Genomic DNA, 24,075 nt, shown 5'->3' on the forward strand with positions numbered 1-24,075 from the left:
GCGAAACCGGCTCGTCGCTATGTAGCATCGGCTAAATCTCGATAATCATTTGATCGAGGCCAGGCTCAATCACTGTCTCCAGGGGAACGAGCTGGATATCGTTGACATCAGGGTCAGTGCTTGACAGATTAGCATCATTCGAAGCTTTCACCCAATCTATGGAATCTGGGTCTGCCGTCGATTAGCTATTCGCCACCCAGAACGAAGCATATCAAATCTCACCATCGCCAGGAGAGTCATCCGCCCCTGCATAAGTCATCGGTCCGTCAAGCGAAGTAGCCTCCCGCTTCGCTATGGTGATTTCAGGCACGTTTTCGCCTTGCATCAACTGGAGGATGCGGTTCCGCCTCGCGACCTGGCGGTAGCGGACGGCGAATATCCTCTCCCCGAACAGGCTCGCCATTTGCACAATCGTCTTGTCCCGGTCGCAACCCGCCTTGATTTTGACCTCGAGCCATGGGGGGATGGGCACGCCCGCCACCGCGAGAATCTCTGTGACAGAGAGGCTGAGGCGGCCGGTCCAGTTCTTCGATGCGAGCCACTGCGCCTCCGCGTTGATACACGTCTTGAAGCCGACAACCATGTACAACTTGGATTGCTCGCCGAGGGTCTCGAGAATATCCTTACGCACCTTTAGATCCTGCCACATGGCTTTGAGGACCTGCGATTGGCGTGGCAGGTTGAACGTCCTTATGGTTTGGGCCGACACGTCGACATTGGAACCACCGCCCCAGCCTCCCTCGGTCTTGACAATCTCCGACAGCTGGAAACCAACTATGTTGCTCGTCAAGGTATCAACGACCTCTTGCGCGTTCTTGGCTTCAGTTATCAAGGGCGGCAATTCATAGAACGGGCTAGGGTCAAGTGGTGTCCAGTCTTGAGTTGGATTGTTTGGGTTCGGACAGAGCCGCCCAAGGAAGGTATCCAGCACCGTGGCTGGAGTTCCGTTGCTCTCTTGCACTGCTGAGACATCTATGAGGTCAGATGTGCCAAGAAGCAGGAACGAGGGTTTTGGGGTCATGTTGCTTGTGAGGTGAAGCCCGTGGGTCTTGGAGATCTCTTGAGTTTCCTTCTAATGGAACAATCCTGTCTGGCTGACATGCTTGTTAGGATGTGGCCTACTTTATTAGTCGTCACCAGCGAGACATATCTGCGCCCTTGGATCATGTTGCTATTCATGTGGTATGGCCTGAATTCGATGACATAATATTATCCAAGTCAATACCAATCTTAGAATAAGGTTCCCAAGAAGCCGAGCTGGAGCCACCAAATGAAGCCTAAACTTAATGCGTAGTCTAAGCATCTCTGATGTAGCGTGTGGAAAATATTACTATGCATACATATGAGAACGGCAGTGACCACCCTCTTCCTACCATGGACTTCCCTGGGTCCCTAGTCTTATAGACATCACGAAGGCTTCAATTTAGACAGAGATTACGACGTTATTGTTATATCGGTAGAAGAGTGCAGACACTGGGCCTCTGAGTCGACCGTTCGAAGCGACTTGCAGGGGCTGAAGATGGCGGTACTTTTCAATTTTTGGTTCTCACTGTTGATAAGTTTTTTTCTTTCAGCTCATGTGATGGGTGCGATGGTAGTTTGGTTGGTGAATGGCTACTTTTGTCAGTTGCGGCTGTGACAAACTTTCACTACTAAACGGGCTGTTGCAGTGGCTGTGGCAAAGAGCAATGCGTGGGCTGAAAAGGGCTGGAAGTTTCGTCTTTATTTACAAAACGAACGCACACGAGATTGAAGAGAGAGGATAATCGATAGCGTTCAGCCACCGATAAAAGTAATCACTGGAAGACAGCTTCAGCCTCAACACTCCCCGATGTCATCTTCAGAGTCTCTTCTCTCATGTAGTATGACTATACCACTTCGTTCTACCCCAATCAAGAGGCCAAAATGAACCAGGGAGAGTATCGGCTCGCCTTCCAGGCCCACAATGTGGTGTCAGGTGAGCTACAAGGAGAGTTACTCCTATTTTCCAATTCGGCGATGTCTGCAAACCCGGTGAGTCGGGCTCCTCGTTCACTTCGTCTACTCTCTGCAGAAGACGAAGAGGACGTGAGATGGTCGTTGGAAGACTACATCTACGATCCATTTATGTCTGGCCGGTCCATAAATGCTTCGACAATCTTAAAATATCACTATGAGCAACTCAAGCAGGGCCTGCAGATTGAGCAGATTCTCAAGGAAAGCGGAGTTTGCCTGCAAGGAGAACAGTTGCTACCATTAGATATCCAGGACTGCGATACAAATATAGCCCAACAGGATAAACATTACGTGTATCCGCACTGGGAACTATTGGAGCGAGAACCAGTCTTTGCTAATGGCCCGTCTCTCGCGGTGCGGCATGTCTTATCCCCCGCTTCTGGACAATCTGCCGTGAGAATCGAGACGGCCGACCCTTTCGATATCTTGCTGGTGACATCCAGGAAGCAGAAAAAGAGTGTTGACATCCAGCCGCGGCTGGTATCGATGCCCCTCTATTCCCTTGTCAACGGCATCCCGGGGTCGCGCGTTAGGATTGACATCATGCGACCGGATACGTTTGAGTCATTTAAACAATATCTCGCACAAAAGAAGTACAGCCTCGTGCACTTCGATTTACATGGCGATGTCGATCGCCGAACCGGTGACAGGTAGGTAAGCCCGAACCCACATATGAAAGACAAATTGACTGATGCTGAGATATAACTCCAGTGTCCTCATATTTGACGGTATTTCCATCAGCGGAAGCACAGTTGCCGAGGAGCTGAAGCGCGTGGGAATCAAGTTTGTGGTTCTCAACGCCTGCCGGAGTGCTCACCCGACCCAAGATCGGCATACCAACGCTAATTTGGCCAAGACTTTGGTGCAAAGTGGTGTTGGCACTGTCATTGGCATGGTATACTCCATTATGCCAGACGCAGTGACAGAATTTCTCGGTCACTTCTACAAAAGTCTACTGCTTGAAGGCCGAGATGTGCTCACCTCCATCAGAACTGGCCGGACAGCTTTGCGGACCAAGGGGAACAGAAAGGTCAAGTTCGGGTGGAGAGTGCCCATCGAGGACCACATACTACCTGTCTTGTATCAATCAGATCCTACAGATGTCCGACTCAGATTTGCTGACACTTTAAAACACGTGAAGGCAGACGACACGGCGGCACAGCCACCAGCTCTTGAATGGAGGGACTATGACATCCACGCCATAGAAAAACTGCTGTTCAAGAACCGCATAGTCTGTCTTTTTGGTTCCCTTGGCGTGGGAAAAGCGACGCTTCTGAGACACTTGAGGTGGTGGTGGCAAGCGACCAGCTTCATCTCGAAGTCTATCGCCTTGGATTTCTTTGATTGCAGCCCATCAGACTTGTCGCAACCTGGGTTCGTGCGAGACAAGCTTTCTTCCCAGCTCTGTGGGCTTAACTCTGCACCTCTTCTCGAGGTTGGTAGAAATGACACTGCTCTTTGCAGACTTCTAGAAGGTCAAAACTGTCTTGTCTTGCTAGAAAATATTGACTGGATTAGTCGTCATGATATCAGCACGGAAGTAATCGAACGAGAAATTAATACGCTTCTGTCTGCATTGCAGAACCTCTCATCCCGTTGCTTCGTGCTGATCTCGACATCGTCACACCAACTAAGCTGGCTTGACCACGCCCCAGCTAGCTATGATCTCGGGCCCCTTGATCCGTATTCCGCAACGCAGTTGGCAGCCATGATGATCGGGTGGGACGACAGCAGCGATAATGCTCCAACCGGAGAATCCAGGTGGCTGGAACGTGTGTTACAGACACTCTCATTTCATCCAGCAGCCATCTGCTCCTTTTTGCCCCCAGCATATGAGTCCGCGGGCTCCTGCGCTGAACTCTTTCGCAGGCTGCATATTGGAGCTATGGAGGACGCATGGGAACTACAGGCTACGCTCCGCGTCCAACGTCAGTTTGAATATGCAAGTAAAGCCTTAGGGCCACTAGTTTCAATATTTGCGGCGGTTCAACAGAATTGCTCACAGGGCTATTTAAAGCAACAACTAGCTGCTAACATACGCGCTTCTAAAGCAGGGCAGGAGGAATCCAAGGAAAAGGCCAAAGTAGATCAACTTGAGCACATTTTGGGAGTCCTCGGAACATGTGGAATCGGTCGTGAAGCACGTCGGCATCAAGGTGGGACATTAGAGACTGTGGACATCCACCCCCTGTTCTGCCATTACCTTCGTCGTTTTGTATGTACACCCGCACAACTGACTCTTGCCTTCTCAAACCTCGTCCTTCATACACACAATGTTTGTCAAGAGTTCATGAATCAACCACTCTTCACGCCGGCGATGAACGAGACGTTGCGCGTCGAATGGTTTCCCATGATAACCTCACTCTACTACCTGACTCAGAAGTGCGCCAGCATCGGCACGATTGACCGCTGTTTCGATCTCCCCTGGATATTTGCCGCCCTCCGAGTCCACCAACGTAGTCTCTGGCAGCTCGCCGACGAAGAGGAGGTCATCGCCGACATCACTTTGCGAGGTCTGCGGTGCGTGCTCCCGGAGCTGAAGCTTTCTAGCAATCACGCTTGGAAAATCCAGGCGAGGGTATACCTCACGAATAGACTACAGAAACTCTCACAGCCAGACAACTGGTTGGTGTTACTGATGCTGCAGTGGCTCGTGGTGTATTGGTACGACTTGAGTCGACACGTCGCGAGAACTATCAACGGCTACATGATGCAACTTCTTGACACCGTCAGCGTGGTTAATAACGGTCAAGAAGAATCTTTGCATCACCTTGAGGGCTTTTTGAAAAGCATTGGGTACTTATTTGCAACTGAACTAGGCGCCATGGATGATACCTGGCATCTTGAAGAATACTTGCCAATCTGGCAGGCCCTCCAAATGAGCGACATGTTTCCTAATCATCTGCACCAAAGGTTTCTTCAGACTTGGGAACAGGACCTTCGCTTTCGACTCAACCATCTTGAGGCCAGTTTAGAGGTCAGAATCGTCGAGTTACTGCCAGTAAGTCTCTTCCTTGGATAGATCTGTGGATTCTGAATTCATATTCGGACAGGGTAAAATTGATCGCCTAGGCGCTGTTGGCCAGATCAGCAAGGAGAGAGCCCAGGCCCTGGACGACGATTTCAATATGATTGAAGCAATGCGAAAACCTGCACAGTTTGAGAACAAAGTCGCACACTTCCGCGCCGCCCTTCAGGAGGCTTCGGCGAGACACGATTCACGACGGATTCGGCACCTACTCAAGTGCCTTGTCAGGGTATCGCTTCTAATTTTTAAACAAGTTTTTAGTTAAAAAGAATATTCCGCTAACGTATCGCAAGATTCTGAATAACTACGGTGATCCGGTCGGCACCGTGCAAGTCCTGCAGCGCCTGGCAGCTACACAGGATGAGCTCGAAAACATGCCCGGGTACGTTGGATCTCAGTTTGCCGAAAACGAATTCGAAAGATGGAGACTCGAGATCCAAATGGACTGCACAGAGAGGCTCGGGTGGAGCGGTGCAGACGATATGGGAAGACGGCAACGGGCAGCGATGGACCGGCTGCTGGAAGTCCGCGAGGCCAACTGGACCCTGGAAGATAGGCAGGCCGAAGAGCTGCAGCAACAGAGAGCGTTTTTACGGGGACGATTGGAAAATTTTCAGGATGGGAAAGCTCTTCGTGACGCCGGCGGATTCTATGGCATCCGGCCCATGGCCGATATCCCCATTAGCCCGGATGAGTTGGCATCATGGCCAGATTATCAAAAAGTGGCTTTCGATGGTCTCGATCCCTCAAGACTCAGGGGTCTCAAGCGGATACTGCCGTCGAAACCCCAGCCGCCGAGTGACTTGTATCTCTCAAGGCCCTTTGCGGTAGTCGCTCAATGGCTGTCAGCTGCTTGGTACCTCGAGATGGCAGCTGGTAATGGCGGCAGTGGTGGCGCTGGAGGTGGTGGGAAGCAGCCCCATACGCCGTCGGTCAAGTTTGATCGCAGAAGCAATCCACTTGATGTCTATCTCCTGGCGGAGCATCTGAGATATGCCCAACCAGATGACCTAGCTCGCCCGTCCACAAGCCCATGGAAGTTCCCCGCCATCGTGCCTGATTGGTACAAGTCGAATCTGAAGCCCGAGACGGAAGTGGCCAGGGCAGTAGAAACCTGGTTTGAAGAAATTCGCAAGCTTAATGAGATGAGGCAGCAGGTCAATGATGCTCGGGAGGAATATATTCGCTATAAAGAGGCAATTAAATGAGGTCGGTAAGGTCTATCCTTCAATTGTGCGAAGCCTCCACCAAGGTGCCGGCAGGAGGTACATTGAGTACCGAGGCCGGTTCTGTCCTAGCCTGTTACACACTGACTTGAACCCTTGACAGGCCAGGGATGCGTCTTGTCGTATTCGATCACGGGGTGTGAGCTCACGACAGGCACTTAGAGAGCTACCCAGAACGAAAACCTTACAATAATAATTAGCTATATATTATAAGTTGTTAGTTGTGAACATCTAGTACATACGACCATAGGTAGTGGAGAATTCGGGGTCCCGTCTGCTCCCCCATAGACAAGCCACTAACCGGCAGATTAGTAGTCAAGTGGGTGACCATTGGCGAACACCGGCTGTTGTATGTTTTTTTTTTTTTTTTTTTGCGTTTTATGCTATTCGCTCTTCTTTCCTATCTCTTTTTGTCCATCTTCGGCTGTGAAGCGATCTGGTAAGACTGGCTGGGCAGACTATGCCAATCTTGGAATACTAGTTGTGAAATCCCCCTCTGCGACTTGAACCACTGAAACACTAGATCTTATGTGATACTCAAGTCCATTCGATGGAAAGTTCATAGGCTGACTTGGTCAGTTGAACCAGTACAGATGTTCAAGCTAAAGCTAAACAACGGCTCTTCCCATCCTTCATAAAGACGGTTGTTATACAGCGTGTCATTTTTTATGTATATAAGTTAGTCTTATAGCTAAAAGGAAGCTACAAGCACCTAAGCATAAAAGACATTCCTTTTTTTAAACAGTTAATAAAATGTGCCCAGGCTGATTGCAGACCTAGAACCCAACTAATATTGTTTACTTGGCTATAGGAAAGTCAAGGTCTATCCCAGCAAATTGGTGCTGAAGTTCATGACTAAGTACAAACAGCATATGTGGAACATTCTTGGTTCAAGAGAAGCCTGCCTCAACCTCACCCTCTTTAGCAATTCATCCTGGTAACATTGTCGGTCCCAGTATCTGTCTAAAGTCCTTGCATAGTCCTCAATTTGAAATAGTCTTGTCTTTCTAGAGTGCTATATGAGACCGCTGTTCTTCTCAATAGCTGTCTAAGCTCGGGTAGATGACTAATAATCAGAATCAAGAAGTAACAGATCGTAATCGTCGGTCATGGCCACAGTGTTGGTAAGACGTTAACCAGAGCATCTTGGTTAATCGTGAGTAAACTTAACAACGCAAGCCCGAAGCCTACGCCGACGGTGAACGTTTCTCGTAGTATGTTGAAAGTCGACCACCCATGTTGCTTACATACAGCATGTAGAACGGTCATCAAGATCAATACTAGTCCGGCTGTAATAAAGGCATAGATGAACTCGCAAAACAGTTAGGGAGACGAAAGTATGCATTTTATGAGCGATATATTTCAATGAAATATTGGCAAAAAAGGTTGGATTCATGCACTGCAGAAGATAGCAACCAAAGGCTCTGTATCCAGTAATGATTTCCTTATCTGACTAAACAACATGAAGACGGTTTAGAAAAGTCTCTTCTCTCAGATTCTAAAGCTCAACTATATCACTCATCCAAGAAAGATGACTTCTATCTCATTTAGGGCTAAAAAGAAACCGCAGCGGTGGAAGAGTCAAAGTAAAAGTATCCTTGGCCTCCTTATCAAATCTCTCTCCGAGATCCTCTTCAGCAATCGCAATACTATACTCAAGTGCGATCCGGCTAATGACCATCCGTAGCTCCATCATGGCGAAATTTCTGCCCGGACAGGCCCATTGGCCTCGAGCAAAGGGAATCCACGGAGCCTTTTCTGTAGAGAGTTTCTCCCATCTTTCCGGTCTAAAGTCATGCGCGTCTGACCAGAAACGCGGGTCTCGCTGTATTGTGTAAGTCGGGACCGAAATAACTGTGCCGCCTGGGATAAAGTCGTCGTCAATCATCAGACCCTGTGGGGGCGCCACTCGGGGTAGGCCTCCTGGAACTGAAGGCTTGAGTCGCAGTGTCTCCTGGATAACATAGTCTACGTATGGGATACTTTTCTCATATGTCCAGTCGTTGGCGCCTGTCGGAAATTGCTCTTCGACTGCTGCTTGAAGTTGGCGATAGCTATCGGGGTTTTTCGCGAGGAAATAAAGCCTGCATCCATCATATTAGTGAGACTGACGAAGCCAAACAGATGTATAAACAAGGGGATCAAGTGGAAGACTCCTTACGCATTAGTTATAACTGCACTCGTTGTATCACTGGCCACAATGCTTTATTAATATACTGAAATGGTAGGTAAAAGACTACGCGCACATCACATACCTTCCAGTAATAATCAAGAGACGAGCATCCTCTTGCATAGCCATCTCACCAGGAGGAGCTGACGAATCGCCCTCATTGAATGCCTTGATCAGCCAAGATATGACGTCTCGCGGATCCCGGTCTTTAAACATTGCCCCTTCATGAGCCACAACCTGTTAGATAGTTAGCATTCGAGGCGACATACAATGGCCAAGCATGGTAATCAATCGGTGCGACCTTACGACCTCACCTTACGCTTCTCCTGGAGTTGCTGGTGACACCATGCAGTGAACCGAGAAAAGCCCGCTGCGGCCCCTGGCACTTTCGAGATCATAGACAATAACCAGGGTGCTGTACCCAGAACGCCAATAGCCAGCATGCTATCATGAACGCCTTTGATGGCCGGGTGCTCGCTCCCTGATTCGAGCATATGGAAGTCTTTCGAAAAACCTTTGGAGAGTTAACAACGAGGATGTACTAGCTGATCTGTATTACGAATATGCGTTTGTGGACTATGTAGGTGGCCTGCACTTACCAATATCTCCCATGACATCGAATCCAAAGAACATGGCATATTCAGTCATGTCAATCGGGCAACCACCGTGTTCCGCAATTTTTGATAGCAAAAGATCTACTTTGGCTTTTACTCGTGGTGCATAGACAGCCAGGGCTTTGCCACATAGTTATTAGCATCGTTTTGCACAAGACGCAGGTACAAAGAAGAACGTCACTCTTCATACCTCGAAAGCCAAATCCCCTCTCCCAAGCCTTCTTACGGAGCTTGTGCACCTTTAGAATTCGAGTCGAGTTAAGAGAAATCTTAGTTACGTCATTCGATACCTGTGCGTACCAAGGCGATCTTGTTGTTCGTGTGGGATGTTCGTAGATGATCTTAATAGCAGACGGTCGATTGATGGATAGTTCGCGGGGGCCTGTAATGACTATTAGAGCATGCTCGGCATTCGGATATTGTAGCTTTCACGATGCTTATGTGGTGGATTTGGCAAATACATATGACGAAGACGCACCAACTCGAACAATATCTCCATACTGTTTATGTAGGTTTTGCACATCTTTGTAGGCTTGCACCTGCCTTGCCGCATTATTCATGGCATAGAATCGAGATATTTTAGCCAAAAAGGGTCCTGGAAACCGTTTTAGAGGATGCAAAAAGGCTCTGTAGACGAAAATACTGGATACAACTCCTGCATTATACGCAGTTGCGATGAGTAAAGCGCGAGCCAATGCCAGAATAACGCCATAGCCAGCAAAGTATACATTGCCAATGATCAAGACGAAAAATGTGATGAGATATGTGGAAAATATTTGCCAAGCATAGCCATCAATCTCAAATGGTCGGAAAACTAGGTGGTGAGAAACAACGCCCGCCAATAGCGAGACAGCTGCTGTTACTTGAGCTGAGGACTGCAAGGCTGCAACTAATATGTGGCTGGGCCTTGAAGCCATCTTGAACGACGGAAGTAACTTTCAGCTCTAATAAAGCATAACGACAATGTCACATGGAGGAGAGAAAAGGGCAGATAAAGAACTCGAAGGGTAGAGACTAGGATGAGCTCTCTCAATTTGCCTAAAGTTGCGAGATAACGAGGCTAAACTACTTGCTGTCTACTGTATGTCTTGCCTTTGCTCCACAAGGGATCAAACTCAACAGATCACCCAATATTCTGTGCATGGAAGTTTCCCATGCGCAAATGGCAGATATGCTAGGCTTGCGCAATACCTGGGAAAAGCAACTTAGTGATGCGGGGGAATCTATCTCTACCCATGAACTATGGAAGTCCGAGTCGGCGTTTATACCCACTGCATGTACTTTACGAACTGGTGGAGGCAACAAGGAGGATGCTGGTGACAATGTTACGTTCAACAAGCAATACAGCCAACCAATGGCTAGCAAATACCGCCGCCGTTTCCAGATGGGGTTGTGACAGGTCGAAAGTCAGGGGTATAGATCCACAATATGTTGTGCCAGCCAATGTCAGTCTGATCGCGGCATGATGGTGGGATGCGAATGGCGGGTTTTCGGCATCATCTGCATATGGAAGGAGTATAGGCAGAAGCTCATCCCACATAAACACACCGCAGATCAATCTCAACACTGAGGGTAATTTTGCACAATGGCACAGTTGAAGAGACGAGTTGAGAAAAGGTTTAGGTAACCACTTGGTTATTGCACATATAGCAAAGGGTCAACCCTCTATATACATTTGGGCAAGCAAGTATTATTGTATATATTATATGGTATTCAAATACACCTCCACTCACCCTTGAACCGTCAACCGCCTATCTCGTCTCGAAACGGGTTTCAGACCAATAACAGTTACGGTCTCGCCCGAGACGTCAGCCTGATGAAGAGACACAATCTCAAATTGAGTACCTGGGGAAGCGATATACTCTAACTTGCGTGGATCATCCGACAGGGGCGTGATGAACGGCAGATCATCCCATAGCCACGCATCAGACGGCGGGTTCAGCGCAAGAACTATTCCGTTGGAATACCTCATCGCAACATCGAGGCTATCCGTAAAGCTCCAAGTCATCTTCGTCGTGATGGTCTTTCCCACAGACAAGTAGCTAGCCAGCGCATCGGTCAGTGAGTGTGCAAGCTGAGTGCCGATGGGACCCGAATTCAAGGGGCATTCGTAGAACTCGATGCCGAAATGTTTTGTACTGAGCTGGTGAAGATCAACCTGCCCGCTAAACAGCTGCGCCTTAGACGCAAGCGATGTCCGAGGCAAAGATCGCGCAGCTGCAGCAAGGAGGCGGTTTTCGATCTCGCTAAACCTGTAAACGTCATCCACGACCTCGTCAAACTGCGCCTTGAGATGATCTAGTGAGTGTGCGGGCTCCATCAAAAAGGTCCGCATGAAAGCCGGGTCCTTTGGCGTGTATGCGGAGAAGTTGCTCTGCCAAATTTTAATAGAAAGGCTCTCGCGATCCAACGGATGAGGAAGAGTAGCAATTCCGGAATCGATATCCGTGTACTGGAAGATCTTGAACAAGACCATGCGCGCAAAGGACGCCGTCGTCCAGTCGTAAACACACATGGCGAGCTCAAAGCTATAGGGGGTGAAGGGAAAGTATTGTCTTCCCAAAGCCCTAATCTGCGCGAAAGACTTTGGATGCTCATGCGGAATGTTTTGATATGGCACAAATTTGTTGCTAATCATCTTGCTGATAAACGCCACATCCTCGGTGGAGATGTCGGGCAAAGGCTTCAACACACCGGACACTTGCGTCGAAATACTATAACAAGCTGCTCACAGTAAGCTATGTCATAAACATGCATATGCAGGCATCTAGCTATGCTCAGAATGCGAGGAATCAACAAACCTGTGATTATATCTGGCACTTGGATAAGGCCAAGTGTGAAACTGCCACCATCATTGCCAATTTGAAGAGACAGATTCAGTAGGTATGAGCCGTTTTGCAATGATGGACAAGTAAAGCCACCATCCACTCCGCGCCTCTTCAACCAGAGAGTTGCCCCATTTGCATCCAGGGCCATTGCATTTGCTGAATGCACCTCGGTGATGTCGAGAAATCCATGGCGGTCAACAATCAGACGAGATGAAGTCCCCTGACTACCTCGAGTGGCCTCCAGAGGATTGCCATCGCTGAACCAAAGGCGCGACGCAGCGAGTATCCGAACAAGGTGCCACATATCAAACAGTTACAGTATAGGCTCTGACTCTACAAGAGCTGCATTGCCAGTGATGCTTCAGGCAGCCCCAAAAACCACAGAGTCACCTCGTTTCTTATACAGACATCCGCATGGCGATCCAGAGCCCGCAGGTCTCCTCTTGGCTTCTTAGCCTTTACGTCTTCTCCCATCCAAGCTAGAATGTCTCAGTCGACCCTGCATGGCTGAAATGATGGATAGGTCATCACGTGTGTGTACAGTCTAAGTCATATGTAGACACAGCAAACTGTCACACGCTGACGATGCACAGACGAGGAACATACAGCCTATCAAATGCTGCTAGGCAAGACGCATTGGCAGCAAGTAAGCAATTCTCGTGGTATAATCCATATACACAGCGATATCGCAAAGGGACGACCCGATCGTGCAGCTAAGCCAGTGTCTTCATTTTCTCCAGTTGCCCACCACTGCCGGCACGCTCTAATAAGATCTGTCCACGCAGCCACTTGATTCGCTTGGCGATCCCCGGGCCGCTTTTCTGTTTGTGTGACATAACGGAATAGAGCTGGACGAGCTGAGCAGGGCCAAAACTTGGCAAATATGCCCGGATGGCGGAAGATGGGAAGACCTCGTCTCCATTTCGACGCGTTGATGCGGTACCTACCCATGTCTTCAGGTTCTCCACGATGGCGTCAAAGCGACCAGGGGCTGTTCAGCTCTTCAGTGAGGTCTTGCCGCTTTCCCTTATGGAGAAGCCTCGGTTTTTTGCCCTCTCTACGTAATAACGGGGCCAAGATTAGAGAGAGCAACCTCCACCTGTAGCGTAGGCGCTTTGTCCAAGATTGATGATGGGATCGCAGACGGCAAAATCATATATTTTGTGGAAAATACATGACAAGGGTTTTGTTTATCGCCGGCAATAAAAACATGTCGGACAGCAAAAAGCTAAGACTATATGTGCTGATGTGGTACACTTGTCTTACAACACTTTGTCTTGCACCGATCCTCTATGTCAATAAAACATGGAAAATTAAGCTCTAGGCCCAAAGAAAAGATAGCAATCACAACTTCGCGTGTTAGTTCCAGCCTATTCACAAGACACGCAAAAAGTCTACACTTAGTATAAGACAATACGAATACAAGAGCACGACTGGAGTATTTACAGTGCCGGAAGAGGCAACATTGGCAGTTTTTATTCCATTTCCATTTAATACAGGGTATGTTGGCAGCAGCTCTCTCACAATGCTGACTAAGTTACTGCCACCGTCGCAAGAAGGATGAGCGGGATGGATCAAGCATCTTCCGGCCAGCCAATCAGGCGCGTCCCGACAAAGCCGATCGCGCGTCTTTGGTAGCGAGCCACGCGATGATTTTCCTCTTTTGAGTCTGCCGACTTCCGCAATGGAATCCGATCATTCGAGCCTGTTGAACCACTCGCCGAAGGTGACAGCCGGGCTCACAAGATGTACTGTAAATCTCGACCTCATTGCTATGAAATACTGCCCAAGATAGTTTAGATGTCTAGAAGATTAGTCTACAACGAGCAACCAGGGAATGTCAATTAAATCAGTCCAACAGCCTTAGTATTCGCCGTCGGAGAACTAGGACCAGCCTAATTGTTGTTGGTCCTCTCGCTTGAGTAATTAGTCTGGTCAAGCGCCAGTTTAGCTCGTACTAAATGAAGCCACGATGGCTAGTCGGCAACTAAGGGGTGGGCCAGATTTAAAGTGTTGAGCTAGAGGTTCTATAAGAAGCGCTTGAAGCCTCCCAAGCCTCTACTGAATTTTGCAGTGCATTTTGTATGCAAAAAAGCACCCTTCTTTCCCTTATAAGTTGATGCGTTAATATGTCTTATAACAAAAAGACAACTCCGGGTGGTCTAGTTGGTTATGACATTCGGCTGTAATGGATTACATGTCACCGAAAAGTCGGCGGTTCAAATCCTCCCCTGGAGATAAATTTTTTTCTTTTTCTTTTTGCTGAGCTCTAATAACGCTAGAGAGAAGATAGCTAGCGCAAAAACCCACTGTCTTATCCACATTAAAATGGAGTGATATCTGCTTAGTAACAGTCTGCTTAGTACTCATCTCGTTCTCCGCACTTTTTCAGACTTGTAACACTTAGAAATTGATGACTTGGAAGTGGTTGAAGAGTACAGAGCTACTAGTATTCCTAGTATTATTACCTTGTTATTTTAATGTTAAGGAGACCACGCAGTAGTCTGATAATGAAAGATCCTCTGTGCTTGATCTTGATGTAGCCAATCTTAGCAACTGCTGAGACACTATAGCAAGCTCTTTCTTCAAGCACAATAATGGTTTTCACAACGCTCGGGGTTATTCGTCAACGCCTCTAACGGTACCCGGAGACTCCAGCCGAACAATTGAAGACAGTATAAGCCTATCTTGATTATCAAACTCACAATGACGCATGATTTTCTCTTTGACGCTTTCGTGAACTTTTGTAAGTCGTAGTGTTACGCGTGTTCACGGACTACCTATCCGGCAAAGTTCCGTATTCCTCGCGAATTGTGGATATTCTCATCGCCTAGTTGACAACTCCGCAGCCTTTAAATATCACTTCTATCTTGACTTCTTGTCTTCATTTTACTTGCAACCACTTTCTATTCAATTAATAAACACCAAATAGCCAATATTCTCATCATGGAACAAATCAACATCGTCCGCTTCTCCCCCTCTGAACACGACAAATTCCTCCCTGCCATAATCCAAATGCACATTGACTGTATCGAGTCTGACGGTGCCCTGCTGCGCTTCCATCCGCCATTCGCTCTCGAAAAGCGCCAGAAAATGGAAGCTTTTTGGAAAGCTCGTCTTTCCCAAATCCCCACCGGTCATAGAATCACCTTGATTGCATTGACATCCTCGGATGGCCAGCAGGAAACTGACATTGCCGGTATTGTGGAGTTGGGCATGCCGGAAGCAGATACGGGCCCCTTCCGGGGTGATTTGGAGATGTTGATGGTGTCGCCAAAGTACCGCCGTAGAGGATTGGCAAGCAAACTGATTGATGCGCTGGAAGAGATTGCGAAAGAAGAGAAAAGAACACTGCTAGTAAGTTGAAAAGTCGGATATTATCTTTGTTGGCTGTAAATCTTACATGTGCCTGCGCAGCTGCTATCTACGGACATTGGCTCAACAGCCGAAAAATACTTGTATCCTCGCCGGGGCTATATTTTGGTAACTCTCTTAATGTTCTTTCATGAATGTTTGGTCTTTGCATTAACCTTTTTTTTTTTTCTTTTCCAGATGGGAACGGTCCCCAACTATGGCATCTCGCCGACTGACGGCTCGCTAAAGGATGGCGCATTCTTCTATAAGCAATTAATAGCGCCCGTGCCGGGAGCTTGATAAGCATTTGTTACTCAGTTTTATCATAGAGAAAGACATTATTTGAAGAATGAAAGAGATAGAACTTCTAAGACTCCAGAAGAATATCGCAAGTTTACAAATTATATGTCATCGGAAAGTGCAACGCGCGTACCTACGTAGTCAAAGGCAGCATTCGGCCTATTATCCTCTAATCGCTCCATTGGCGCCCATTCCTCCCCCAAACCCGTCGGAAATACGAACAACATCTCCTTTGAATCTGACAAACTCATTCTACATTTTCTTGCATGAATCCTTCGTCTCAGCCCCTTCAACCTCACTGGTTTGCTCGGTTCGAGGCGGCCTGATTCAGGTCCGGTTTAGCTCACTCGGCCGAGTGGGGCAGATGTCCCGGCCGAGACGGGCTACCAAGCTACCTTATTCGATCAGCTATACTCAAGATATCGCCTGTGATCAAAGACCGCCATGATCTAAATTATAACTCAAAAATATAGAAAGACAAGATGTAAAAGCTTTAGCTAGATATAGACTCTAATAACATTATTTTCCTTACCGTTCACTTGAATTTAAATTAAATTGATTGGCCGACTTGCAGCCACGGTTAACTGATAGCCATCGGCCTAACTTTGACGTTGGCTTTAGCTAGCTTGCAGAAGCGGCTGACTCGCCACAAGGCTGATTCACCGTTTGGACATTGGATTGGACGTCGGAAGTCCGAAGGATTGCTTGACTGGCGAGGCCATGATCCTTTACGAGATGACGTTGATACCTGCCTAGGTATGGTCGCTCTATGTATATATATATATCAGCTAGTCTTCAAACAATCCCTCAAGCCATCAAAACTTATACTTTCAATAACACCAGCAACACCAGCTACAAAATACAGCAGTATTCGCCTTTATACGTCCGATATAACAGATACTCGTCACAGCAACGTTCATCCACTCTTTCCATCTCACCACCAAAGCCTCACACAATGTCCACCCCATCTGGCATCGCCATCATCGGCGCAGGCCTCTCCGGCCTCACCCTTGCCCTCGCCCTCCACCGCCAAAACATCCCCTGCACCATCTACGAGTCCCGCGAGGCGTCTCTCGACATCGGAGGCGCCCTCATGCTCTCCCCCAACGCACTCAAGATCCTCGACGCCCTAGGCGTATACAAAAATATCGCCCCCCTGGGCCATCACTTCGAGAAGCTCTACTTCCATTCCGATGACGACACGCCAGTTGATGACTTCGACTTTGGCTCCCAGGAAAGACACGGCTTCAAAGCTGTCCGCATCTACCGTTACGAGCTCATCAACGTCCTCGTGACCATGGTCCGCGAGGCCGGCATCCCCGTCGAGTTCCAAAAGAAGTTTGACCATGTCGTCTCAGAATCTTCCACTTCTGTTACTTGGACCTTTGCCGACGGATCCACCGCCAGCGCAAAGCTCCTCGTCGGAGCCGATGGCATTCACTCCCGCGTCCGCAAGCACCTATACCCGGATCTCACTCCCAAATTCACAAACATGATTGGCGTTACCGCCGCCGTGCCTCGCGCGCAACTTCAAGCAGAGCCCAACTACCCGCTGCCCGTGACAATCATGAGCCCCAAGCACGGGGCCTTTGTCATTGCTCCGCAGCTCGCTGACGGCTCAGAAGTCTTCATCGGAAAGCCAAAGCGTCTTGAGAGCGAGTATGACCGCGCGGGATGGGACGAGTTGTTAAACAACAAGGCTTGGTGTGTTGATTTTCTGCGCGAGGGCAGCGCCGACTTCCCTCCCATCGTGGCCAATGCCGTGTCCAACATCCCGCTCAAAAGCATCAACTTGTGGCCCTTCTACGTTGTCCCCAAGCTGGATACCTGGGCCAAAGGTCGTGTCGTGATCCTCGGCGACGCAGCTCATGCGATCCCTCCAACCGCCGGCCAAGGCGTAAACCAAGCCTTTGAAGACGTGTATACGTTTGCCGGCATAGTCGCCAAAGTGCAACAGAAGAAGGAGTCAGAAGACGGCAAGGAAGACGCTGCGCGGATCGGTAAAGCGTTGAAGAACTGGCAGTTGGGTAGACAGGCGCGTGTGGACAGAGTATTGGACCTGAACGACAAGGTGAACAACAGACGACTGCCCGATGCAGTCAAAGCTGGCAACTTTGAACCGTTTGACTTGGATTGGTTATATGATGTTGATTTCGAAAAGATGATCGCCGAGTGGGCAAGCTGATTGCCTGTTTTTCCCAAGCGTGAAAATTGAACCTAGCCTGTCTTTAGCTCTATTAGTTTACCTGAAGTTTTAATTTCCAACTGTTATGAGTGAATATGTGCTTTAATTCTGCCTCATGCCAAAATTGTCTCAGTGGGTGTTTGGACTCACCTGCTGGTTCGACCGATAGCCGCATAACTTAGCAAATGAATATATACTGGGACATCCCTAATGCTCGAAAGTAATGGAAACAAAATAAGCAAGACCTTTGCATGGTCGCTTTTGGCGTAACCAAGGACCCTGTTGCAGTTTCATCTTGGCCACCGCACTAATATCCATTTTCAACGACACATAGATTCCTTTGGAATAGGTTTTTTGCATCACATCATCATTTGAAGCATTATCTCTTCTACACATTCCCGGAGAGAGCCACCAGGCGCCAAGGCCTCCCATTTTATAAATCCCCATGAATAATTTGAAAAAGAAAAAAAGCAATCCACGCTTCTAGTATTATATCTCTCTAGTCATCTACTCAATCAAATAGTTGTCTGCCGTAGACCTGACGTCTTTGGAGAATGTGACCTCCTCGTTTTCGTCAAGCAAAGAAACGGATGTGACCTAAGACATTTGTTAGTGACAATAATTCTTTTGGCCCAGCACAGTGTTGGATGTGATATGCAACTTACATCAACGTCCACGAACGGTGTTGTCTTGTTGAAACGAACAGTCATGGGGAAGAAGTCATTCTCATCGTTGCTTTCGGCTTCAAACTCAAATGATCCATTAGGGTTCTCGTCATCGACCGAGCCAATATTCCACTCCAAGGAGTCTCCAGACACTTCGTAGGAAGCATCGAAGCTGGAAACAATAGGTTCGCTTCCCTGGTAAGGAATGATTACGCTGACATCGCGCAGGGCATCGCCACCTGTCAACTCGTATTCGACTGTGATGTTGTACTTGTCGGAATCCTTGTTGATCCAGACAGTGAAGGTGATGGGGCATGCGCTTGCGTCGTCTGCCTTTGGCGAAGCTCTCCATCGCAGCAGTCCAACTCCTTGGTTGATGGGGAATCCTCGAGCACTGTTGCTCATTTGCAGAATCTTGGAGCTGTTGAAGAGGTTGCGGTCCACGTTCGGGTGAGGGCGGAACTGGGCGCCATGCGATGGAACGGCATGCAGGCCGAGCTTGAGTTTGGCTAGGCTTGGGTCCGAAACTCGCAGCGTAAGGTCTCCGTTGACTGAAATCGAGTTGACTGCGCCCTCTCTTGAGAGCTTGGCACTTATCGTCTCGGCAATTGTGACATGAATAGCGTCCCGGTCCAGGGTGGATGACATGCGTGGCTCTGGCTCAGCGGCCGCCGCAGGTGTAGGGGTGATAAGAGGAGCATCGTCAGCTCCGGCGCCAAGCTCACCTCGGACCTTTTCGAAAATGTCGGTGTTCTTTGACTTCTTGCCGAGCTGCATACCCTTCGCCTTGAGCGTAGACGGCCTGTCAAACCAATTAGCATTTTCGCAGAGCAAACGGAGCAGGTTAGCGGTGCGCACTTGTTGAATGTCTTGTTCTTTTCGGCTTCGTATGAGTCAAAGGCGCTGGCACTTGGTTGGGAGGGAGGAGTATATGTAGGATAGACAGGTGTGCGTGGCGCGGCGGGGCGACCACTTCTCGCCGACTCCTTGCGCTGCATCTCCAATTGCTTCGCCTTGCGTTTCCGCTCTTCCGTGGCCTCGAGCTCTTTATTCTACATCGGTTCATGTTAGTATCTCGGCCCGTCATGGCGGAAACAGAGTAGGATCCATACCCGTGCAATGATCTCCTGGATGCGCTCTTCGTGACTCTCCATCTCCAGGAAGGTCTTGATCTGGCTGATGGTCAAGTTCTCTCGGTAGCCAAGAGTAACCAGCTCGTCGAATGCGCTGAGAAGCTCGTAGGCATTTCGGACAATTTCTCTCTCGTCCAGAGCCCTGCAGGTGCTCGTCACCACCTGGGCAAACAGGTGTAGCGAATCGATGTCTTGGAGGATGTTGGACTGGCGGTTGGTGATGAGCACCATGTAGAGCTCGTCGAGAGGCTGGTAAACGAATCGCACATTGTCCTGCTCGACGATCGTGTGCTGCGTGCCGCTGTCTGCGAGCTTGGGAAACGATGCAAGGAGGGCCTCGATGCGGGATCTGGGCATCTCTCGAAACTGCCTGGAGAGGACAGCTTTCCCGCCTCGGGTGCAAACTGAGGCCGCAAGGACAACCTGGTTCACAGTTAGCGGTCAATGATACTGCACGCATCGTTCTGGAGCTGTGTGCGCACCATTTTGGCAGTAGAAAGCGCTGAAGTGCCGTGGAAGTGAGGCTTTGGTGGGATGGTCAGCGTCGGCCAGAGGGTTCAATTGAGCCACGTCTAACTCAGGAGCTGCTTCAGTGACGAGGCTACTGCGCTGGCCCAGAAAAGCGGCGTCACGTGTTGGCTTCGGTGGAGGGGCTCTGCTGCTGAGAGCTGGCCGAGGGGCACAGGTATACGCTACAATATTTTGGACATGCTTCCATGTAAAGTCCATTCAAGAAGATGGGCTATAGAGTACTCAGTACTTGTATGCTTGACTTGAGGTACTTAGAACCTAAAAGCCTCTCGACATTAAGTCCCAAAACCCAAGTACTGTCTACTTTTTCAACGTCCGCTCGCCCCGTTTCTGCTCTTGGGCTAATCACAGCGCACTAAGCCTGGTTTAGGCAGCTCTCCTCACGTGTGGGCCAGCTGGTCTCAAAGCTCGCTGTTTTCGCTGAAAGAATGTTGTCGCATTCATTTAGCCTCAGCCGTGAAGCTTCACCATATTCCATCTCTCCACGCCACCGCGAATACGGACCATCCTCTCCTGTTCAGGCTCCGTACGACGCGTTTCTCGTGTCGCCCGATTCTATTGTCCTTATTCTTTTCCCCTGAACATCAATGTGTTGCTCTCACACTCGCAATAAACAGCCGGCAAACACTATATCGTGCGTGGCGTAACACGGCAAATCCACTTCTCGCTCCTGCGCAACGCCTTCTACTTCTATCCCAGAGCTTCCGAGACCCATATTTGGTGTCATTGCATAACGGAAGACCATATATCTGCTTGCAGACCCCCTTAGACCGAAGCACTTGTGACAGAACTCTCATAACCTGTCTATTCGACCGTTGATGTACTTCTGAGGCCGTGGCACACCATGGCAGAACTCGATATGGATGTCGACTTGGCGCCGCCAATGAAATTCGACGAGCATGTGGACGAGGATCTGATTGATTACGATATCGACACAACGGAGGACCATAGCCGCGAGCAGTTTTCATCTCACCAAGATGAGCACACTTCGGGTGCGCCAGAACGCGTACTTCCAGTTGAAGGCATGGAAGGCGCCGATTCGAGATACACCGAAGTTGGACAAGCCGAAGAGATAGTCCAGCTTTCGGAAGTGAGCCACCCGCAGGGCGACATGGGCTTTGAACACGCTGAAGCTGTGGCGCAATCACACCAAGATTCGGAAGCGTACGCCTCGACGCATCATGATAAAGATACTGCTCTGGAAACGGAGCAAGCAAAAGACTTCCATGAGAGCCATGGAAACGCAAATACTGGTGACATAGTTGGTACCGAGGCAGAGCACGCTGTAGATGAGATTGATTATGAAGACGAAGATGCTACAGTTACACAAGGTTCCCCCAAGAAGCCGGACGATGCAAACGGTGGCGTGCACGAGGGTCACTCAAATGACGACATGACTGCCGCAGAAATTGTCGCCAGTACCACCACAGCGGTGCCGGCTAGCCTTCCTCCAGCAGAAGCGCCCGTTGGTAGCTCCGAGGTGCCAGAGCCAGCATCAAAAGATGACGAAGATGAGATAACCTGGGAGAATGACGGTGAAGATGACGCAGAAAAGCATGGCGAACAGGAATCCGCAGCTGACTTTGAAGACACTGTCGCTACATATGACCACGCTGAGAATGACCCAGACCAGCCAGCATATGAGCAGCATTCTCACGCTACCGACTCAGACTATGATGCAGACGCCGTGGTAGAAGTTTCGGAAGAGAAGACGTCTCCGGCATATCATCAAGACGATTCGCCATCGCAAGCAGAAGAGCAGGATTCAGAAGCAGCTGATTTCCCAGCAATCACTGTGCAATACAAAGGAGACGAATTTCCATTCTTTTCCCAAGCGAAAACTGAGGGTTTCTTTTCTGATCTTTCGGTCTTGGATCAGTCGATGGAATCAGTGCTTGTTGGATTACGATCAGAGCTGGAGAATGAGATTTCCGCACAAGATGAACTTGTCTTTCAAGTTGATGAACTTGGGCTCGAATTTGCAGAGGTGTGTATAGTATCGGGCCACACAGATGAAAAAGCAGTAAACTAACTTTTCTATAGGCTACAGCGCATAATACGCTCACAAGCATTACGCTGCGACAAGTGTTGGAGATCTTTGACTTGCTAGTAAAGAATCAAGATCCTGATAGCTCACGAACTCTATACACGTACCTCTTCACGAGATCGAGCGCTAGTAAACGATTCGATTTTCTGGCTGAGAGCGCTGCGGCTGGAAGAGGGCTTGATGAAGTGATTCATCTTTTTGAGAATCCGGTTGCACACCACCATGCCCTTGCTGAAGCCGAGCATGAGCATGATCATGATCATGGCGAAGATAGCGAAACTAACGAGGCTACGGAAATTCATGAGAGCGCCGAAGATGATGATGAGATTGAAGAAAATGAAGGTGCGGATGCCGATACCGAAGAGTCCGAGGCTTCAGAAGAAGATGAGGAAGAAGAGGAAGAGGATGAAGAGGAGACTTCAGCCGCCGAGGAGCAACCTGTGGAATCTGCAGATCAGTATGAGGACGAAGAAGAGGAAGAGGAAGAGGAAGATGAAGATGTCGGCGAAGACTTCATGGCAGAGGCTGAAGACTTCATCAGAGATGCTGAGGAGAACGCGAACCAAGAAGGGGAGTATAGTGATGATGCAGAAGAGAGCTACGAACAGCTTCAAGCTGTGGTTGTAGAGCCCGTAAATCATTCCGGGCATGCAAATGCAACTGCAGAGGCCGATAACGCGCCAGATGCAACGTATTCATACGGTACGGTCACTATCCCTCTCACGGTGTTTGTTTTGCCGAATGCTAACCAGCTACATTCAGATGATGAAGATGAAGACGCTGACGCCAATCCGTTCATCCACCTCGAGATGCAGGAGGCTATGGTAGATGACGGAGTTGAAATTCAATATGAGGCCACGGCACATGTGGAAGGGGGCAACGAAGACTCACACCAGCTTGCTATGCATCCAGTAGACGAATTCATAAACACCAATGAGGCGGAAACCGGCACGACCAACACACTAGCCGACAATGCAGAAGCCATCTCTGCCCTGTTGGATATTGGCGCGGACCAAGGGCTGGAAGAGATTACCAACGAGGATCTAGCCTTTGAAGATGAGATGCCTGAAATCGACTGGAGAGATGATCTAGACGCCCTTGACGATGCCAAAGACGAGATAGCCGGTGCAGACTCTGCCCTACCAAAACGGCGTCGCACCGAGGATGAACAAGGCGTGGAAGACGAACAAGGTGAGTCCAAGCGAAGCTTGTTATGCTTAGTACGCGGTGGAAAAATGCTAACTTCTTTGTTCGGCAGATGCCAAACGCCGTCGGCCATGATTTTTTTCCATGCCCGACAAGACTAACAACGAGGAGAGACCAAGTTCCCCCCAAATGCATATTGTCGCAGCCACGTCTGGACCATCCTGATAGGGCGAGATGGCCCATTTCTTGTAACGGAGTACTAACCACAGTCAGCAGCGTGACATTTTACGGATTTTAAAATCTCTGATGATTATCTACACGCACCATAGGACACGCCATTGCATATTTCACGCTTCTGACTGAAAATAAGACAGGATTCCAGGTAGGGGCCTAAATGGCTATACTAACAATACGAAACTGTACGACTATGTAGCCGCAGGCGACTTCGCTTTTGGGTCGGCGTCGAGCAATCAGCTTGTTTATCAGCTTCCTTTTTTTTTTTGAACCTTTTCATTATTCTTGTTATTCTCTCCCCCTCCCCTTTAACATTATTATCTTGGCTCTCTCTTCATATGAAGGTCGGCGGCTTTGATATCACATACTTTGAATTTAAGAGCCAGATTAGTATTTGGCGTAAGCTATATGCTTTTCACTTAAATCACTGGAGAAAGAATAGATATCTGGAGGGCTACTATGGCGTGACATTGGAAGGAAAAAAGGATGCCACGCAAAGGATGTTTTGGCGTTTTGGAAATAGGGCTCCGGTATTATCTAGTAGAAGGTCAAGTATGTCTGCGTATAGATTATTGCTTAGTTCTATGGACGGAGAGGTCTGTTTATGTCTTTATTGCAC

At 48.8% G+C, this 24,075-nt stretch overlaps 8 protein-coding genes across 8 annotated transcripts; 4 read left to right on the plus strand and 4 right to left on the minus strand.

Moving 5' to 3' along the window:
- Positions 1 to 31: 31 nt before the first annotated feature.
- On the minus strand, positions 32 to 1,021 carry TGAM01_v205689 (hypothetical protein; the record flags this gene model as incomplete). The annotated part of the gene is made up of 2 exons (XM_018810438.1): positions 32 to 171; positions 223 to 1,021. The coding sequence occupies 2 exons, from the start codon at positions 1,019 to 1,021 to the stop codon at positions 32 to 34; spliced, it is 939 nt and encodes a 312-aa protein (XP_018656331.1).
- Positions 1,022 to 1,905: 884 nt separating this feature from the next.
- On the plus strand, positions 1,906 to 6,231 carry TGAM01_v205690 (hypothetical protein; the record flags this gene model as incomplete). The annotated part of the gene is made up of 4 exons (XM_018810437.2): positions 1,906 to 2,645; positions 2,707 to 4,996; positions 5,049 to 5,252; positions 5,317 to 6,231. 4 exons carry the CDS (start codon positions 1,906 to 1,908, stop codon positions 6,229 to 6,231), a joined length of 4,149 nt encoding a protein of 1,382 aa, XP_018656330.2.
- Positions 6,232 to 7,792: 1,561 nt separating this feature from the next.
- On the minus strand, positions 7,793 to 9,950 carry TGAM01_v205691 (benzoate 4-monooxygenase cytochrome P450; the record flags this gene model as incomplete). The annotated part of the gene is made up of 7 exons (XM_018801022.1): positions 7,793 to 8,333; positions 8,505 to 8,656; positions 8,734 to 8,933; positions 9,019 to 9,153; positions 9,224 to 9,415; positions 9,512 to 9,628; positions 9,677 to 9,950. The coding sequence occupies 7 exons, from the start codon at positions 9,948 to 9,950 to the stop codon at positions 7,793 to 7,795; spliced, it is 1,611 nt and encodes a 536-aa protein (XP_018665854.1).
- Positions 9,951 to 10,762: 812 nt separating this feature from the next.
- Positions 10,763 to 12,165, minus strand: TGAM01_v205692 (hypothetical protein; the record flags this gene model as incomplete). Its single annotated transcript, XM_018801021.1, has 2 exons — positions 10,763 to 11,757; positions 11,835 to 12,165. The coding sequence occupies 2 exons, from the start codon at positions 12,163 to 12,165 to the stop codon at positions 10,763 to 10,765; spliced, it is 1,326 nt and encodes a 441-aa protein (XP_018665853.1).
- Positions 12,166 to 14,807: 2,642 nt separating this feature from the next.
- Positions 14,808 to 15,515, plus strand: TGAM01_v205693 (acetyltransferase; the record flags this gene model as incomplete). Its single annotated transcript, XM_024549685.1, has 3 exons — positions 14,808 to 15,218; positions 15,279 to 15,344; positions 15,414 to 15,515. The coding sequence occupies 3 exons, from the start codon at positions 14,808 to 14,810 to the stop codon at positions 15,513 to 15,515; spliced, it is 579 nt and encodes a 192-aa protein (XP_024405543.1).
- Positions 15,516 to 16,470: 955 nt separating this feature from the next.
- TGAM01_v205695 (kynurenine 3-monooxygenase) lies at positions 16,471 to 17,700 on the plus strand (the record flags this gene model as incomplete). Its single annotated transcript, XM_018801019.1, has 1 exon — positions 16,471 to 17,700. One exon carries the CDS (start codon positions 16,471 to 16,473, stop codon positions 17,698 to 17,700), a length of 1,230 nt encoding a protein of 409 aa, XP_018665851.1.
- Positions 17,701 to 18,207: 507 nt separating this feature from the next.
- On the minus strand, positions 18,208 to 19,983 carry TGAM01_v205694 (hypothetical protein; the record flags this gene model as incomplete). Its single annotated transcript, XM_018801018.1, has 5 exons — positions 18,208 to 18,297; positions 18,366 to 19,167; positions 19,224 to 19,417; positions 19,478 to 19,921; positions 19,981 to 19,983. The coding sequence occupies 5 exons, from the start codon at positions 19,981 to 19,983 to the stop codon at positions 18,208 to 18,210; spliced, it is 1,533 nt and encodes a 510-aa protein (XP_018665850.1).
- An 890-nt stretch (positions 19,984 to 20,873) lies between these two features.
- On the plus strand, positions 20,874 to 23,357 carry TGAM01_v205696 (hypothetical protein; the record flags this gene model as incomplete). The annotated part of the gene is made up of 4 exons (XM_024549686.1): positions 20,874 to 22,016; positions 22,073 to 22,778; positions 22,839 to 23,267; positions 23,335 to 23,357. The coding sequence occupies 4 exons, from the start codon at positions 20,874 to 20,876 to the stop codon at positions 23,355 to 23,357; spliced, it is 2,301 nt and encodes a 766-aa protein (XP_024405544.1).
- Between the last annotated feature and the right edge of the window lie 718 nt (positions 23,358 to 24,075).

The sequence above is a fragment of the Trichoderma gamsii genome (assembly GCF_001481775.2).
Source record: "Trichoderma gamsii strain T6085 chromosome Unknown Scaffold_18.2, whole genome shotgun sequence".
In the NCBI taxonomy this organism is placed as follows: domain Eukaryota; kingdom Fungi; phylum Ascomycota; class Sordariomycetes; order Hypocreales; family Hypocreaceae; genus Trichoderma; species Trichoderma gamsii.